Source organism: Pleurodeles waltl, chromosome 2_2, assembly GCF_031143425.1.
Source record: "Pleurodeles waltl isolate 20211129_DDA chromosome 2_2, aPleWal1.hap1.20221129, whole genome shotgun sequence".
NCBI classification, from domain to species: domain Eukaryota; kingdom Metazoa; phylum Chordata; class Amphibia; order Caudata; family Salamandridae; genus Pleurodeles; species Pleurodeles waltl.
Window position 1 is genome coordinate 731123481 of NC_090439.1, and position 18373 is coordinate 731141853.

At 44.9% G+C, this 18373-nt stretch overlaps 1 protein-coding gene across 1 annotated transcript in view; it reads right to left on the reverse strand.

Moving 5' to 3' along the window:
• Positions 1–18373, reverse strand: part of TRAM1 (translocation associated membrane protein 1) — a 179955-nt gene that overhangs the window by 58050 nt on the left and 103532 nt on the right. The window contains exons 9-10 of the mRNA XM_069220323.1: positions 8115–8258; positions 7210–7370 (exon numbers count right to left, since the gene is read on the reverse strand). Coding sequence (XP_069076424.1) covers positions 7210–7370; positions 8115–8258 — 305 coding nt within the window. The remainder of the gene's footprint in view (positions 1–7209; positions 7371–8114; positions 8259–18373) is intronic.

Consider the following 18373-nt stretch of genomic DNA (forward strand, 5'->3'; position numbering starts at 1 on the left):
CCAGCTGCATCAAACTTGCGGCTCTCCTTGTCCGGAGGTGGTGCGTCGCCTGATGTCTGCGAGTTGGCTCTGTTACGAGCTGCTCCTACGACTACTGAATCTGGTGTCAGTTGTGATGTAATAAAAGCAGGGTCTGTGGGCGGTGCCTTGTATTTTTTCTCCACCCTTGGAGTTATTGCTCTGCTTTTAAAAGGCTCCTTGAAAATCTGTTTAGCGTGCCTTAGCATTCCCGGGAGCATGGGAAGGCTTTGATAATGGCTGTGGGTAGAGGACAGGGTGTTAAAGAGGAAGTCATCCTCAATAGGCTCCGAATGTAGAGATATATTATGAAATTTGGCTGCCCTAGCTACCACCTGTGCATATGCTGTACTGTCCTCAGGTGGTGAGGGTTTAGTTGGGTACGACTCTGGACTATTGTCCGATACTGGAGCATCATAGAGGTCCCATGCTGCCTGATCATCCTGGCTCATGGTGGTATGAGCTGGTGATTGTGGTGGAGTCTGTGCCAGTGATACATGAGTTGACTGTGGTGGAGAGGGTGGTGGAGTTACCCTCTTTACCACCTTTGCTTGTGGTGGCTTGTCTTGTTGCTGGAAGTCAAGTTTCCTTGTCCTTCTGATTGGGGGAAGAGTGCTGATTTTCCCTGTACCCCTTTGGATAAAGATCCGCTTTTGCGTGTGATCTACCTCTGTAGTTTGTAATTCCTCCTCAAATCTGTGTCTTTTTAGTTGGGAGGACAGTGATTGTTCCTCTGAGTAGGAACTGGTTTTTGGTTCGGTTGCCGGGTGTTTTGGCACCGAAACAGTGTCTTTAGTTGTTTTCGGCTCTGACGAGATCTTTCTCTTTTTCGGTGTCTTGGCCTCTCGGTGCCGACCATCTTCGGTGCCGCTATCTCTGTGCCGAGCAGCTTCGGTGCCGCTGTCTCTGTGTCGAGTAGCTTCGGTGCCGCTGTCTCTGTGTCGAGCCTTTTCTGCACCACTCTCTCGGTCCCGAGAGTGTTGCGTGCCTGTGTCTCGACCTGAGTCGGACGACTTCGGCACCAGCTCGCCCTTTTTCGGTGCCGATGGACGGTCACCTAATTTATGGGTTATGCCATGGCCTGTTGGCAGTGGCGTCCCCTGGGCTTTGTCTGTTTTTTCGTGTTATCTTTCTTTCGACGTTTTACTCACGGTTGGTTGCTCGTCGACGTCGAATTCTTCGGAATCCGATTCGCGGATGGAGAAAGTTTCTTCTTCTTCCTCCTCCTCCTCGAACCCTTGTTGTCCTGTCGGCGTGGAAGCCATCTGCAACCTCCTGGCTCTTCGGTCCCTGAGCGTTTTTCTCGACCGAAACGCGCGACAGGCATCACACGACTCTTCCTTGTGCTCGGGGGACAGGCACAAGTTACAGACCAAATGTTGGTCTGTATAAGGATATTTACTGTGGCATTTAGGACAGAATCGGAACGGGGTCCATTCCATCAGTCTCGATGTTGCACGCGGTCGGGCCGACCAGGCCCCGACGGGGGATCGAAAATACCCCGAAGGGTTACCGGAGCTCTTTAAGGCTCGGTGTCGATTTGCCCTAACTATCCCGATACCGAACGAAACAATACCGACAAATTTTCCGTTGATTCTGACTAACTTTCCGACCCGAGACACGGAGCGAAAAGGAACACGTCCGAACCCGATGGCAGAAAAAAAAACAATCTAAGATGGAGTCGACGCCCATGCGCAATGGAACCGAAGTGGGAGGAGTCCCTCGGTCTCGTGACTCGAAAAGACTTCTTCGAAGAAAAACAACTTGTAACACTCCGACCCAACACCAGACGGCGGACTATGCACAGCATGTGTATCTGCAGCTACACATGCCACCGAACAGTAAGTTTCCGATGGTACTACCGGTTCGATGCTAGATGGAGAACGTGATTGAAACAATACTGACGAAAAAGAACCTTTCTAAGGTCTTCAGAATTGAAGTATCGGAGCAAGAGGAAACACGTCCTAACCAGACGGCGGAAAGAAAATCTCATAATGGAGTTGATGCCCATGCGCAATGGAACCGAGAGGAGTAGTCACTCGATCCCGTGACTCCGAAAAGACTTCTTCGAAGAAAAACAACTTGTAACACTCCGAGCCCAACACTAGATGTCCGAATGGATATGCATAGCATGTGTAACTGCAGCTACACATGCCATCGAACATAATATGTATATATTCAACCTCCAAGTATTGTATCTCTGAATGACAGGAAGGCCACCTCTCCCACTAAATATAGAACGTTCTCTAGCCCACCAAGAGTCGGGAAGATGGTGGTAGGACTCTGTGCCAAAGCCTGAGAGAAACATATTTGCATACTAGTCTCTCAGGGGTGGTTTGTTGCAACAGAAAGACGAGAGAAGCTTTACATCACCTGCTACTGCTTGTACTACACTCACACCCTATTGCACTGAAATATTTTAAGTTTGAAGGAACACTCACCTGAAGGTCATGGTTGGGATAAAACAGACAAGTCTCTCTGACCTGGCATCTATATTGTTCTCAATGATGCACAATCTCCCAGCAATGGATTGAGAGTGATGGCGAAACTCCCATTAGTCTTTTCTTCCACTTATTTTACAGAACCAGAATATCACCCAAATACTCAATGTGAATAAGACTCCAGCTCTAACTCGGAGTGAGGTCATACCAGGGCATGAATTTCTCTACAGAATATACATAGCTGGCAAGTTTTAAGTTTGCCCATGTGTGAAGGGTGTGGCCCTCTGCAGAGCGTAATGGCCACTTGCTAAACTGGCTCCGGGACCTAGTCCTTGAAATCCGTCCTAATCTGACTGAAAATTCAATCTACCACACAAAAACAGGAGTGAACTGGGACAAAAAAGGTGATGGGAGACAGTTGCCTCAATCCAAGGTCGGGAGCAATGGCATTCCATCATACAGAGCACCACCTAGGACGCGAGGAAAGCTGTGAACTCGCATTGCAAGCTGGACCATCCTAAGACCGGCGCAAACCCAGACAAGGCTAGTGGCAGGGGATAGCAAGAGGCCAGTAGGGACAGAGTTGGAGAGGGGTTAAAGCACCCTCACTCCTGGGACTCACTAGGTGGTGGGAGGAAAATGGATTTCCTGGGGACCCACGCAAGACCGCACATATGGAGGCCCATACTGTCGGCTGGAGACATGCCAAGAGGCTGGTTCCCAGCAGACCTGAGAGGGGGGCCGGAAGAACAATGACCTGGCAGTCAGGAAAGGGATGTATGATAGCTGGCCGGGAGACCCCAGAAAAGTAGTGGTGTGGTGCTGCAGAATCAAGCAGCAGCCTGCCACCATTGATCAAACGGATACTGGAGTGGGGGAGCGCCAGCTACACGGGGTGGGGAGGTCCTACCTCCGAAAACACTTTTTGAGGCACCTGGAACTACTGAAATCCAGTGGACAGAACAGAGGCAGTCAGTCAGCCCCTGGGGACCCCATCCGGTGAGTCGTGACACACCAGTGACTGAGGGTGGAAAACTGAGAGGCTGCTGGGTTAACTCCAGAGCTAAGAAAGAACCAGCAAAGGAGGGGACTAAAGACAAAGAAGGGAACCCATTGAAGGTGGAGGGAGTCCCTAAAATTGACTCAGTCACCACAAAAACAAAGTGAAAGAGGCAGAGGACTCCATGGAGGCCCTCAGGGGCAGGGCCAAGAGCCTGAGAAACAAGGTAGAGAAGCAACGGACCAAAGAGAAAGAAACGGGCCAGACTGGAAGATTACAAAGGTCGAGCAAGGAACAACAACCTAAGAGTGAGGGTGTACCTGAAAAAGAGAATCTGATCCTGAACATCCTTAAACCACAAGAGCTGTCCAAATTGTTCTCAGTTCAACGGGCACACAATGTGCCCCCTCAAAGCCAGGTGCAACGCCACTAATATCACCCATGTCTTCAACCACAAAGACTGCAACGCCCTCCTGCAGGCTGCAAGTAACAGCCCACCTGAGAGATATGGAGACATGGCCAAGAGCTTCTTCCTAGGTTTCATGCTTTGGGTCTAGCGTCTCCATCACAGATTTGCCAAAGTGAACAATATGATCTGTGGTACTGCATTGTCACTGATGTGTGATCTGTAAATAACAATGCAATACCACACAATGCTTTAGTTACATTCCAACATCACCCCCGTCGCAGGTCCATTAAAGGTAGGTGGATCACAAACATTTGTCGTTCTACAAATTGGGCCATGGTTCTAAGAAGTATAGGAAGCACTGAAGTAGCATACCATAGCATCAAGAGAAAACACATTTAAGAAACAGTGCAGCAAAAACAAAAACTGACTAATATGGACTGTGTTCTCAGCCATTCCCCATGTTCTCTTTTATAAAAAGGAAAAGATTCAAGTTTATGGCAGACCTCCACATGACCTATTCCAAAGACATACATTTGGTATTGCAGAGAAAAGGAAATTAAAAATGGGCATTCATTTTTTAACAGCACTACAAGGCAACACTGTCTCTAAACTGTTCAACTGCAAGTGGAAACAAAGCAAAGCACTAGGGGTCTGAGCACATTCTTATTTATTTTCTAGCTCTCCGAGGCATTATCAAAGACTGGATTAAACGTTAACGAAGCAGTGTATTTAATTAAACTGTCCAACATCATTGTTAATAACGGTAAAACCATGTCTATTCTTATCATCGCCTCCTTAAAATGGTCAGGGAATTAACCATTACAGCCAAACGCATTTTCCCATCACCTGCTTTTTAAGTATTCTAATCACTTAAGCTTTTAACTTGTTTATCATGGAAGGCAGGTCAAACCACTTTTAGTTCCTGCCTGGGACCAGCTCACCCCAAAAAACATCACCGCCATCATGAACTCTGTCCGGTGAGGAGCACCCACAGACCTCTCTCCCCACCATATTCTCATCCTCGGGAGCAAGATGATCAGCAGAGAGTTCTTTGCTTCTCAAGAAACTCTATGCCGACCCCAGTGAACTCAAGAACTACTGTTCCATCTCACTGCTCCCCTTTCCTGCCAAAGTCCTCGAAAAGGCCATCAACTGGCAATTCACAGAACACCTACAGATCAACAATCTTCTGGACCCAACTCACTCAAGATTCCGCACCAATCTCAAAACTGAAACCATCCTGATCACTTCCATAGACATCAGAACCCTTCTTGACCAGAGAGAAATGACAGCCTTGATCGTTCTCAAACTCTCAGCAGATTTAACAAAGTAGCCCACCACACACTTAGAGACTTCATCACGTCGGAATCCAAGGAGACACCCTCAAATTGATTTCATCCTTCCTCAGCAGAAGAACCCAGAGAATCCTCTTACCACCTTTCACCTCGGAACCTAAAAACGTAATAAATCAACATCTACATAAACCCCCAGCCGACTCTCAAACTCTCTCCTCCCCCACCCCCCCAACCACATGGCCAACATCGTCAGAAAGAACCCACGGAATGAACACCATATCCTATGCAGATGACAACCAGCTCATCCTCGCACTATCGGAAGACCCCTCTACCACAAGGGCCAACTTCCGCAGGTGCACTACAGGCATCGCTGACTGAATGGAAATCTGCCTAAAGCTCACAGACAAAATGGAAGTGTTGATCTTCATGAACACCTCCCAGTGGAACGACTCCTGGTGGCCTTCTGAACTAGGACCAGCACCCACTCGGACATGCTACGCACGCAACCTTGGCATCATCCATGACAGCAAGCTCACCATGAAAAACCAGATCAATGACAGACCATACAGAATTCAGGAGCCAGACTCATCCTTGATCTCCCCAAATGGACCCAACACCACCCCACCTCAAAAAACTACACTGCCTCCCCATTTAGTAAAGATATCAATTCAAGATGTTGATCCACACGTACAAGGCCCCTTAACTATCAAAGACTAGCAAACATCGACCACCCCTGGAACTTCCATCAACCCTTTAAACACCTGTGCTTTGCTTCCCTCTCCCTCGAACACACCCTCTGCATCTGCCAAAGCAACAGTGGAAGATGCAGCTTCTCCTACCCCACTGCAAAATTCTGGAACGACCACCTCCTTCACCTTTGGACCTCATCCTATCTTCTGGAATTCAGGAAAGGACTCAAGACCTGGCTGTTTAACTGAAAAACTTAGCAGCTTTGTGCTCAGTGCCTGGATACCCTCGCAGGGGATTAGCCGCCATCTATAAATCCTGACTGACTGGTAGCATTCTGCGGGCTTTGGCAATATCTCCCAGGATAGTCCATGATGGGTAGGGCCCTAAAGGATGCCAATCTTTATCTCACAAAGAGGTCACAATAGATAGAGAAATTGCTACTGGAATCAGAGCACAGGTTTCAATTATTGTGGCACAAGCTGTGCACCTTTTTTAGGGATTGCAAGTGTTTAATCGTCTACATTTTTATTATTTTAGTTTTGGGGAGGTGGGGTGCTCCAGTGGTGTTCACCCAAGAATCTGAAACGGTTTGGAAATATGATTTAACAACACAACAGCGTTTCAATTTCAAGCCTATCAAGATAACTCTGAAATGTTAAAACTCATTCCCCAGCCACATTTTGAAATCTAGCAGCCTTTTAGAGGAAACAGGACAGCAAACGAGCGAACAGAAATTGAAACCATAAAACTATTGTCTGCAGGGTGTATAGTTGTTAGAGATTTATCTTCTGTTCAAGGGAGAATCTACACAGCCAAATAAAGAACTGTCTAGCATAACATTAAATTGTTAATGCTAGTACTGTGACCAGTAACATGCATCAAGTTCACAGCTGATCATCCAGCCTGTTACTTTGTCTTCAGTTCTTACAGAATTGTTTGGAAAAAACAAAGTACTTGGCACAGTCATATTTTTTCTGTCATAGGGCTAGTACCTACGCATTTAAGTAGTAGGTTAGAAAAAGGGAATATACACAGTTTGAGGGGTCATATTCACTCAATTAAACAGTAACATTTATGAAGGTTAATACTATTTAAAAAATATTCTCAACATTTTAGTCTTTGAATTGTGAACCTTTCTCTCTGTAAAATAAGTAATAGTTCAATATTCCCACAAGTATAGCTAGTAGCATAAAAGGGGGGGGGGGGGGTAAAAAAAATAAAAAAAAATAAAAAAATAAAAAATGTTTTAAATAAATTCATGCAGTCTGGAAGCCACAAGGCTAAAGGGTTTAAAGGTTAAAGAAAACAGTATCAGTTTAAGGTATATCATAATCTGGAAGACTACAAAATACAAACCTTTTTCTTTCCTGTAGGGCTTGCTTTTGCCTGTGACCGGTTTCTTCTTCATAGCTTGTGCCTGAGGAGAAGTGTGCTCCCTCCACCTCCGCAGCTGGAAATTGATGAACTTCCACATCATGAATGCTTGGGTTATGCATATGGATGCCAATACACTGATTCTGTTACACAAGATCAACACTTTGTTAGAGCTATCATTACTGCTGCAATCGAAAGCTAGCATAAGATTAAAAATATGTATTATATGCAGCTAATGTTTTCAGAAACAAATCAGCCGTTTGGCAGCCCCTAAAGTTTGGGTATGAACGCAAAACCTTTGCATCAAACCAATCAATCCAATATGCACAATTTAAAGCACATAAAGTACCCAACAATCAAAGGCCTCCTTCACCAAAATATGCTATGAACCCCAGACCTGAGGGCACAATTTGCATGTATTTATGCATAGTAGGAAATTCATTAACAACCCCAGAGGTACCCATGGAAATCTGTGCAATGCCTAATATGTCTAACTGAAACGTGTGTGTTTCTTAACCTTTGCCATCTTTAAACACATTTGTTCTCTGTTTTGTACAGATTAGATTTAATTGTGTTTATTAATTGGGAATGACCATACAAAACTGATGTTTCGCTGTGGGGGTTTGTGACATTCTACTTCCTACCAACAACTCCAATAATTCTACCATTCTCAAAGACATTTTGTATCCTCAGGTGAGTCAGAAAATTCAGCAAATTGTAATACTGTGAATCAGGATTTAGCATTAAAGGAAATTGTATTTTACTTTCTTACAGGATGCTTATGTTGGCACACTATGAAAAGAGCCCCTCACCAAAAGGCTTCATTTAAGCAATGAGAAACATATTCAATAGGACTTGAAGTATTTAAAAAAAAATTAAAAAAGTACCTGACGGCCAACACATTGAAGTTTCCAAGGCTGAGATCCAAAACCTGGTTATCTGCTCTAGCGAGGCCAAAGCCCACAGTAAGAACTGAGAGAATCAAAGTAAGCAGGCGTCCCAAAACAAAGAGAATAGCCCACAAGGTAAATCTAAAACGAAAATGTAAAGTAAACATGTTAAGGAGTCCACAGTCCTGTCACAAATCTCATTTTATCATCATCCGTTTAACCTGCACACAAACCATACAACCATCCAGCACACACTAACTTCCACTTTATTCCCCTATTCCATTACCCTTCATCTATGCAGAAAACGCTGAGGGTGTCCTTTTCGAAAATACTTTGGCTCAGAATATTTTATAGATGTCAAATCAACCACCTCCCACCATTTCTATGGAAAGAATTGAGACAAGTATTCTGCTTTTCTCAGCAGTGTCCACCAAACACTTAACTGTCAACGACAAAATCAATAGCTTCATCGGAAAACAAACAAAATGTGATCCAAATGTCCAATAAGCAGCGCCACATCACTAACTCCAAATAGTGCAATTATCATAGCCTCTTTTACTGTTCTTTCATTGTTCCTACTGGCTGGAGTAAAGTATGTTTATTATCCGCTTTGTTTAAAATCTTCATGGTAATCTAAATTTGCTTAGTTATGGTTTGATTCAATGGTTTGTTGTAACATGAGGTATTCTTTTCATTGATGGGAGCCCACTTGTTTGCTGTTAATGTATTTACTCCTTTTAAGTAGCCTTGTGTCAGCTGTTCTCCCTGCAGCAGGGCTCTTGGCTCTGCCACCTGCGGCCCATTGGTAGCCCATGTGCAAGCCAGAGGAAATGTTCCTCAGACCACTATGTTGCAAGAGTGGGGTCACCATTTGCTGGTATTTTAGTTGTACATTCAAACTTCAACTATGAAGCAATATGGCCTCGCATCACATCTATCTGCCCTAGATGCTCATCAGCAATCACACCACTGCACTGTGCATAGCTGAATAGCGGTTGTAGGATGTAAAACCTTGCTTTGTCAACAGCTAAAACCTGTATTCTCCAACCTGAGTCCCCCCCCTTCATCAGGCATTCGTACATATATCTGCCCTTGGGATCCACAGATCAAACTGAATTCAGACAGGAGACCCACTCTAACCATTGGGGAGGTAATGTATTATCATATTTTCAAACTTCACCGACTTTCCTTGCTGAACCCAGGCATAGGGGGTACTTTTACTCCTTTTGCTTGCCACATAACTGACCCAGATGGCCCAAAATAGCCTTAGGAACTTGTGGTCACGTTTATGCTAAGGGAAAAACTCTCCCACATTACCACCTCTGACGTACAAGAGCCATTTGAATTTGAAAAAGGGGTCCATACAGCACTGAACCCACTAAGGTATTGCATAAATAATTTGACTAATATGTCATGCATCCTTTTGGAACCACAAAAGCAAAGACAAAAAGGTTGAACTCCCAAGCAAGGTGCTAAAGCAGATGAATATTTACGTATTTTGAAAAAGGACTTGTGTAGAAAAATGAATAACGTAGAAAAATAATGTGCACGTTTGAAAATGTGACCTCAAAGAATGGCCACCAGTGTTCACGAAATTTACTAAATTATAATTAATTCATATGAAAAATTGAAAATGTATTACATTAATGTAGTAATGTGTCATATTAAGGGTTATGAATTATGTTCTTGCTTATTAATTGTAGGGCTTATCTTAGCGAGTGTCTTGGCCTAGGTTTTGCCAGGCCTCATGCAGAAGCTGTATTTCTTAGTGTAAAATATAAAATGCTGACAGAATGAACTAACTGTGAAATGCTCACTGTTTAAATAAAATGCTTAACAGAAGCTTTCCATGAGAACCAACTAACAGGAGACAGTGTCCTCAAAAAGTATCAATACATGTGTAATGTGTGCTAGAGGTTCTTTCCCAGGACCCGAACAATGAAGACACTGACTGGAGACGAAGAAGCAACAAAATTGATACCCGACGAGCCGGATGATGAGAACATCGTAAGACGAACCAATTAACGAGAGGTGAACTGTGGAATATTAAAATTCATAGATTTAGTATATGGACATCATTGGGCAGAGTAATAACGTACAATTAATTGACCAACTGGAAATTGGGGGTTAGGTTGGGGAACTTTGATATAACATCGTGACAGAGGAAAAAGACTTCAGACTTATTCTGATTCGTTAGGCGGTGTTTGTGAGAAGAAGAGATTCGAGATTCTGTCATTGGGCTCATACTCTAACTGAGATCCCGATGTGTTGCTGATCGACTGATGACGAAGACGGATTCTGCTTGTTGACCCATACCGTGGATAGGTAGATATGATAATGACTAAATTGCATTTTTATTCCTTTTCTTTCTAGGTACCAATTACTGACTCCATTGATTATTGATTTGACTAATGGTTATAGATTATTGTGTGCTGATTATTGATTTGATTCTGTAGTGAAACTATGGCAAGAACACCTTAAACGAATAAAAAGATTCATGGACCTGTACGCATCCCCTTGTAAGTTTACTTATTAAGGACCGACGCGCTGACAGAGGTCATACTTCTCTCACCTCAAAGTCCTCCTTTCAATAAAGCCAAAAGGTTCTGTAACAGCAAAAAAACTCAATATTATTGAAACTTAAAAGGGAGAATAATAAAACATGACTTCCTTGCCAAAACTAACCACCTACTTGTGCTGCAGGACCAAGGTGTGTTAGATTATATAGCAATGCCCTGATGAGGGGCAGAATAATTCTTTGGAGGATTAATCTGCAATCCTGGCAAGGTCCATTGCAGAAAAATGCTGTAAGAAGGACCAACTGCTGCTTCATGCCGGCAGAGACCAAACTTGTGGTTGACAGTAACTACAGATTCTTTTCGGACTCCAGTAACTGGAGACTAGACCCTCAGATGTATCAGTGGGTAATGCAGAATTGAGGTCTGTGCAAGACAGATGCTATCTTCCTCTCTGGATTGTACACTAGACCAGTTTTACAGTAGGCAACAGATCCAGACACTTGCTACGGAGACTTTTCTGCACGACTGGCACACGAGTTCCATGATATGTTTGCTCTACTGGTTAACATTCTTCAGGTCATCAACTGTATCAGACAATGTGGCAGAATTTGTTCTGATGACACCCTTTTGGAGATCACAAGTATAGCTATTGGAATTATTCCAGCTATTCATATCCTTTCCACTCCTACTTCCACAGGTTCCACAAACTCAGACAAATTCCCAAAGCCATTTGATTGTGTCAGAGCATTTAAGACTGACAGGGGTCCAGAACACTTGAGTAGATGGCACTCCGCAGGCTTATTACAAACGGTTTCCTTTTACATTCAAACAGCCTGGGCCTTTAGAGCTTCAAAGTGATGTAAGTTGGCCTGCAGTGGATGGGCAATTGATGACTCGAATACAATTCAAATCCCTTGGGAGCATACATAAAAAAAAAAAAAAAAAGTGTTCATTTTCTTTTGGAAATGCCATTTTCAGTATTGTGCTCACCGTTTTGGAACTTCCTGTGATAAAGAAACATTAAGGGACTTCGCTTGTCGGTTCACCAAAAACACAATGTTCTTCAAATGGGGCAGGAATATGGTTGTGTGATTTTTAGAAAGCTTGCCAGATAATTCATACTTCTTTCTAAAACAATTACGCGTAAAGTTAGGAAAATGTCACTTACCCAGTGTACATCTGTTCGTGGCATTAGTCGCTGCAGATTCACATGCTGTGCATAGTCCGCCGTCTGGTGTTGGGTCGGAGTGTTACAAGTTGTTTTTCTTCGAAGAAGTCTTTTCGAGTCACGAGACCGAGGGACTCCTCCCACTTCGGTTCCATTGCGCATGGGCGTCGACTCCATCTTAGATTGTTTTCCCCGCAGAGGGTGAGGTTTGAGTTGTGTATGCTAATAATAGTGCCCATGCAATGGAATAAATACGTATGTACAAAATGAAGGTTTAATGTAATATATTTACAAATGTACAAATGTTCAAGATCTACTTCTAAACGGCTACAGGCTCCCGGGGAGGAGGGTGGGCGCATGTGAATCTGCAGCGACTAATGCCACGAACAGATGTACACTGGGTAAGTGACATTTTCCGTTCGGTGGCATGTGTAGCTGCAGATACACATGCTGTGCATAGACTAGTAAGCAGTTATCTCCCCAAAAGCGGTGGTTCAGCCTGTAGGAGTGGAAGTAGTTTGAAATAAAGTTCTTAGTACGGCTTGACCTACTGTGGCCTGTTGTGCAGATAACACATCTACACAGTAGTGTTTAGTAAATGTATGAGGCGTAGACCATGTTGCTGCCTTACATATTTCGGTCATTGGAATATTTCCTAGAAAGGCCATAGTAGCACCTTTCTTTCTGGTTGAGTGTGCCTTTGGTGTAATAGGAAGTTCTCTCTTTGCTTTAAGATAGCAGGTTTGGATGCACTTTACTATCCATCTGGCGATACCTTGTTTTGAAATTGGATTTCCTGTATGAGGTTTTTGGAAGGCAATAAATAGTTGTTTTGTCTTCCTAATTTGTTTTGTCCTGTCAATGTAATACATTAGCGCTCTCTTGATGTCTAATGTATGTAGTGCTCTTTCAGCTATTGAATCTGGCTGTGGGAAGAACACTGGTAATTCCACTGTTTGGTTTAAGTGGAACGGTGAGATAACCTTTGGTGATAATTTTGGATTTGTTCTTAGAACGACCTTATTTTTGTGTATTTGAATAAATGGTTCTTGTATGGTAAACGCCTGTATTTCACTTACTCTTCTTAGAGATGTGATGGCAATGAGAAATGCAACTTTCCACGTTAAGTATTGCATTTCACAAGAATGCATGGGTTCGAAAGGTGGACCCATGAGCCTTGTTAAGACAATGTTGAGGTTCCATGAAGGAACAGGTGGTGTCCTTGGTGGTATAATTCTCTTTAGGCCCTCCATAAACGCTTTAATGACAGGTATTCTAAATAGGGAAGTTGAATGAGTAATCTGCAGGTAAGCAGATATGGCTGCGAGATGTATTTTTATGGAAGAGAAAGCTAGATTTGATTTTTGTAAATGTAGTAAATATCCTACTACATCTTTTGGAGATGCATGCAATGGTTGGACTTGATTATTATGGCAGTAACAAACAAATCTTTTCCATTTACTTGCATAACAGTGTCTAGTGGATGGTCTTCTAGCTTGTTTTATGACCTCCATACATTCTTGTGTGAGGTTTAAGTGTCCAAATTCTAGGATTTCAGGAGCCAAATTGCTAGATTCAGCAATGCTGGGTTTGGATGCCTGATCTGTTGTTTGTGTTGTGTTAACAGATCTGGCCTGTTGGGTAGTTTGACATGAGGTACTACTGACAGGTCTAGTAGTGGTATACCAAGGTTGTCTTGCCCATGTTGGTGCTATTAATATGAGTTTGAGTTTGTTTTGACTCAATTTGTTTACTAGATATGGAAGGAGAGGGAGAGGGGGAAAAGCGTACGCAAATATCCCTGACCAATTAATCCATAGAGCATTGCCTTGAGATTGCCGGTGTGGGTACCTGGATGCGAAGTTTTGACATTTTGCGTTTTCTTTTGTTGCAAATAGATCTATTTGAGGTGTTCCCCAAATTTGGAAGTAAGTGTTCAGGATTTGGGGGTGAATTTCCCATTCGTGGACCTGTTGGTGATCCCGAGAGAGATTGTCTGCTAGCTGGTTCTGGATCCCTGGAATAAACTGTGCTATTAGGCGAATGTGGTTGTGAATTGCCCAATGCCATATTTTTTGTGTTAGGAGACACAACTGTGTCGAGTGTGTTCCCCCCTGTTTGTTTAAATAATACATTGTCGTCATGTTGTCTGTTTTGACAAGAATGTATTTGTGGGTTATCATTGGTTGGAATGCTTTCAACGCTAGAAATACTGCTAACAATTCTAGGTGATTTATATGAAACTTTCTTTGATGTACGTCCCATTGTCCTTGGATGCTGTGTTGATTGAGGTGTGCTCCCCACCCTGTCATGGAAGCATCTTTGGTATCACGTATTGTGGCACTGGGTCTTGGAAAGGCCGCCCTTTGTTTAAATTTGTACTGTTCCACCATAGAAGCGAGATGTATGTTTGGCGGTCTATCAACACCAGATCTAGAAGCTGACCCTGTGCATGTGACCATTGTGATGCTAGGCACTGTTGTAAGGGCCGCATGTGCAATCTTGCGTTTGGGACAATGGCTATGCATGAGGACATCATGCCTAGGAGTTTTAATACCATCTTTGCGTGCATCTTTTGTGTTGGATACATAGCTTGAATCACCTTGTGAAAATTTTGAACCCTTTGTGGACTTGGAGTGGCTATCCCTTTTGTTGTGTTGATTGTCGCTCCTAAGTATTGCTGTGTTTGACACGGCAAAAGGTGTGACTTTGCATAGTTGATGGAGAAACCCAGTTTGTAAAGGGTTTGTATAACATAATCTGTGTGGTGTGAACACTTCGTTAGCGAGTTGGTTTTGATTAACCAATCGTCTAGGTACGGGAACACGTGCATTTGCTGCCTCCTGATATGTGCAGCTACTACTGCTAGACATTTTGTAAAGACTCTTGGTGCTGTTGTTATTCCGAATGGCAACACTTTGAATTGGTAATGTATTCCTTTGAATACGAACCTTAGGTATTTCCTGTGCGAGGGATGTATCGGTATATGGAAATACGCGTCTTTTAGATCTAACGTTGTCATGTAGTCTTGCTGTTTCAGTAGTGGTATTACGTCTTGTAACGTGACCATGTGAAAGTGGTCTGATTTGATGTAGGTGTTTAGTGTTCTGAGATCTAATATTGGTCTCAGACTTTTGTCCTTTTTCAGTATTAGAAAGTACAGTGAGTAAACTCCTGTGTTGTTTTGTGTTTTTGGTACTAATTCTATTGCGTCTTTTTGCAGTAATGCTTGAACTCCTAGTCCTAGAAGGTCTATATGCTGTTTTGACATATAGTGTGTTTTCGGTGGGACGTTTGGAGGGAGTTGGAGAAATTCTATGCAATAACCATGTTGGATAATTGCTAAGACCCAAGTGTCTGTTGTTATTTCCTCCCATGATTTGTGGAACTGGCTTAGTCTTCCCCCCCACTGGTGTTGTGTGAAGGGGTTGTGTGACCTGTGAGTCACTGTTTATTTGGAGGGGTTTTGGGACCCTGAAACTTTCCCCGGTTTCTTGGGAATTGGCCCCCTCTGTATTGGCCTCGAAAGCCACCCCTTTGATATTGTCCCTGGTAGGTAGGTGGTCTTGTTTGTGAGGTGCTGACTTCTGTGGCTTGACCTCGAAACCCTCCTCTGAAAGTTGTTTTGCGAAATGTGCCAAATGTGCCTCTGCCCTGCGGGGAATAGAGTGCGCCCATGGCTTTGGCTGTGTCAGTGTCCTTCTTTAATTTTTCAATTGCAGTGTCCACTTCTGGGCAAAACAATTGCTGTTCATTGAACGGCATATTGAGCACTGCCCGTTGTATCTCAGGTTTGAAGCCAGATGTGCGCAGCCATGCGTGCCTCCTTATTGTCACAGCAGTATTTATTGTTCTTGCAGCTGTATCTGCTGCATCCATAGAAGAACGTATTTGGTTGTTGGAGATATTTTGCCCCTCTTCAACCACTTGTTTCGCTCGTTTCTGGAATTCTTTGGGGAGGTGCTCGATGAGATGCTGCATCTCGTCCCAATGGGCCCGGTCGTATCGCGCTAGGAGTGCTTGCGAGTTGGCGATGCGCCACTGATTTGCAGCTTGTGCTGCAACCCTTTTCCCAGCTGCATCAAACTTGCGGCTCTCCTTGTCCGGAGGTGGTGCGTCGCCTGATGTCTGCGAGTTGGCTCTTTTACGAGCTGCTCCTACGACTACTGAATCTGGTGTCAGTTGTGATGTAATAAAAGCAGGGTCTGTGGGCGGTGCCTTGTATTTTTTCTCCACCCTTGGAGTTATTGCTCTGCTTTTAACAGGCTCCTTGAAAATCTGTTTAGCGTGCCTTAGCATTCCCGGGAGCATGGGAAGGCTTTGATAATGGCTGTGGGTGGAGGACAGGGTGTTAAAGAGGAAGTCATCCTCAATAGGCTCCGAATGTAGAGATACATTATGAAATTCGGCTGCCCTAGCTACCACCTGTGCATATGCTGTACTGTCCTCAGGTGGTGAGGGTTTAGTTGGGTACGACTCTGGACTATTGTCCGATACTGGAGCATCATAGAGGTCCCATGCTGCCTGATCATCCTGGCTCATGGTGGTATGAGCTGGTGATTGTGGTGGAGTCTGTGCCGGTGATACATGAGTTGACTGTGGTGGAGAGGGTGGTGGAGTTACCCTCTTTACCACCTTTGCTTGTGGTGGCTTGTCTTGTTGCTGGAAGTCAAGTTTCCTTGTCCTTCTGATTGGGGGAAGAGTGCTGATTTTCCCTGTACCCCTTTGGATAAAGATCCGCTTTTGCGTGTGATCTACCTCTGTAGTTTGTAATTCCTCCTCAAATCTGTGTCTTTTTAGTTGGGAGGACAGTGATTGTTCCTCTGAGTAGGAACTGGTTTTTGGTTCGGTTGCCGGGTGTTTTGGCACCGAAACCGTGTCTTTAGTTGTTTTCGGCTCAGACGAGATCTTTCTCTTTTTCGGTGTCTTGGCCTCTCGGTGCCGACCATCTTCGGTGCCGCTGTCTCGGTGCCGACCATCTTCGGTGCCGCTGTCTCGGTGCCGACCATCTTCGGTGCCGCTGTCTCGGTGCCGACCATCTTCGGTGCCGCTGTCTCGGTGCCGACCATCTTCGGTGCCGCTGTCTCGGTGCCGACCATCTTCGGTGCCGCTGTCTCGGTGCCGACCATCTTCGGTGCCGCTGTCTCGGTGCCGACCATCTTCGGTGCCGCTGTCTCGGTGCCGACCATCTTCGGTGCCGCTGTCTCGGTGCCGACCATCTTCGGTGCCGCTGTCTCGGTGCCGACCATCTTCGGTGCCGCTGTCTCGGTGCCGACCATCTTCGGTGCCGCTGTCTCGGTGCCGACCATCTTCGGTGCCGCTGTCTCTGTGCCGACCATCTTCGGTGCCGCTGTCTCTGTGCCGAGTAGCTTCGGTGCCGCTGTCTCTGTGTCGAGTAGCTTCGGTGCCGCTGTCTCTGTGTCGAGTAGCTTCGGTGCCGCTGTCTCTGTGTCGAGTAGCTTCGGTGCCGCTGTCTCTGTGGAGTAGCTTCGGTGCCGCTGTCTCTGTGTCGAGCCTTTTCTGCACCACTCTCTCGGTCCCGAGAGTGTTGCGTGCCTGTGTCTCGACCTGAGTCGGACGACTTCGGCACCAGCTCGCCCTTTTTCGGTGCCGATGGACGGTCACCTAATTTATGGGTTATGCCATGGCCTGTTGGCAGTGGCGTCCCCTGGGCTTTGTCTGTTTTTTCGTGTGATCTTTCTTTCGACGTCTTACTCACGGTTGGTTGCTCGTCGACGTCGAATTCTTCGGAATCCGATTCGCGGATGGAGAAAGTTTCTTCTTCTTCCTCCTCCTCCTCGAACCCTTGTTGTCCTGTCGGCGTGGAAGCCATCTGCAACCTCCTGGCTCTTCGGTCCCTGAGCGTTTTTCTCGACCGAAACGCGCGACAGGCATCACACGACTCTTCCTTGTGCTCGGGGGACAGGCACAAGTTACAGACCAAATGTTGGTCTGTATAAGGATATTTACTGTGGCATTTAGGACAGAATCGGAACGGGGTCCATTCCATCAGTCTCGATGTTGCACGCGGTCGGGCCGACCAGGCCCCGACGGGGGATCGAAAATACCCCGAAGGGTTACCGGAGCTCTTTAAGGCTCGGTGTCGATTTGCCCTAACTATCCAGATACCGAACGAAACAATACCGACAAATTTTCCGTTGATTCTGACTAACTTTCCGACCCGAGACACGGAGCGAAAAGGAACACGTCCGAACCCGATGGCAGAAAAAAAACAATCTAAGATGGAGTCGACGCCCATGCGCAATGGAACCGAAGTGGGAGGAGTCCCTCGGTCTCGTGACTCGAAAAGACTTCTTCGAAGAAAAACAACTTGTAACACTCCGACCCAACACCAGACGGCGGACTATGCACAGCATGTGTATCTGCAGCTACACATGCCACCGAACACTGTGTTACTTTGTCTTGTTTCCTGTCACAGAGTACTAGATGTCACAGCTTTAGATTTAAACAACATGTTATATACACAAGGTGTTTGAAGTAATATGCAGGCACCAAAGGGAACCAAGCACAGAGGTGCCATCCAATTTGTTTTTCAATAATCTTGTGCT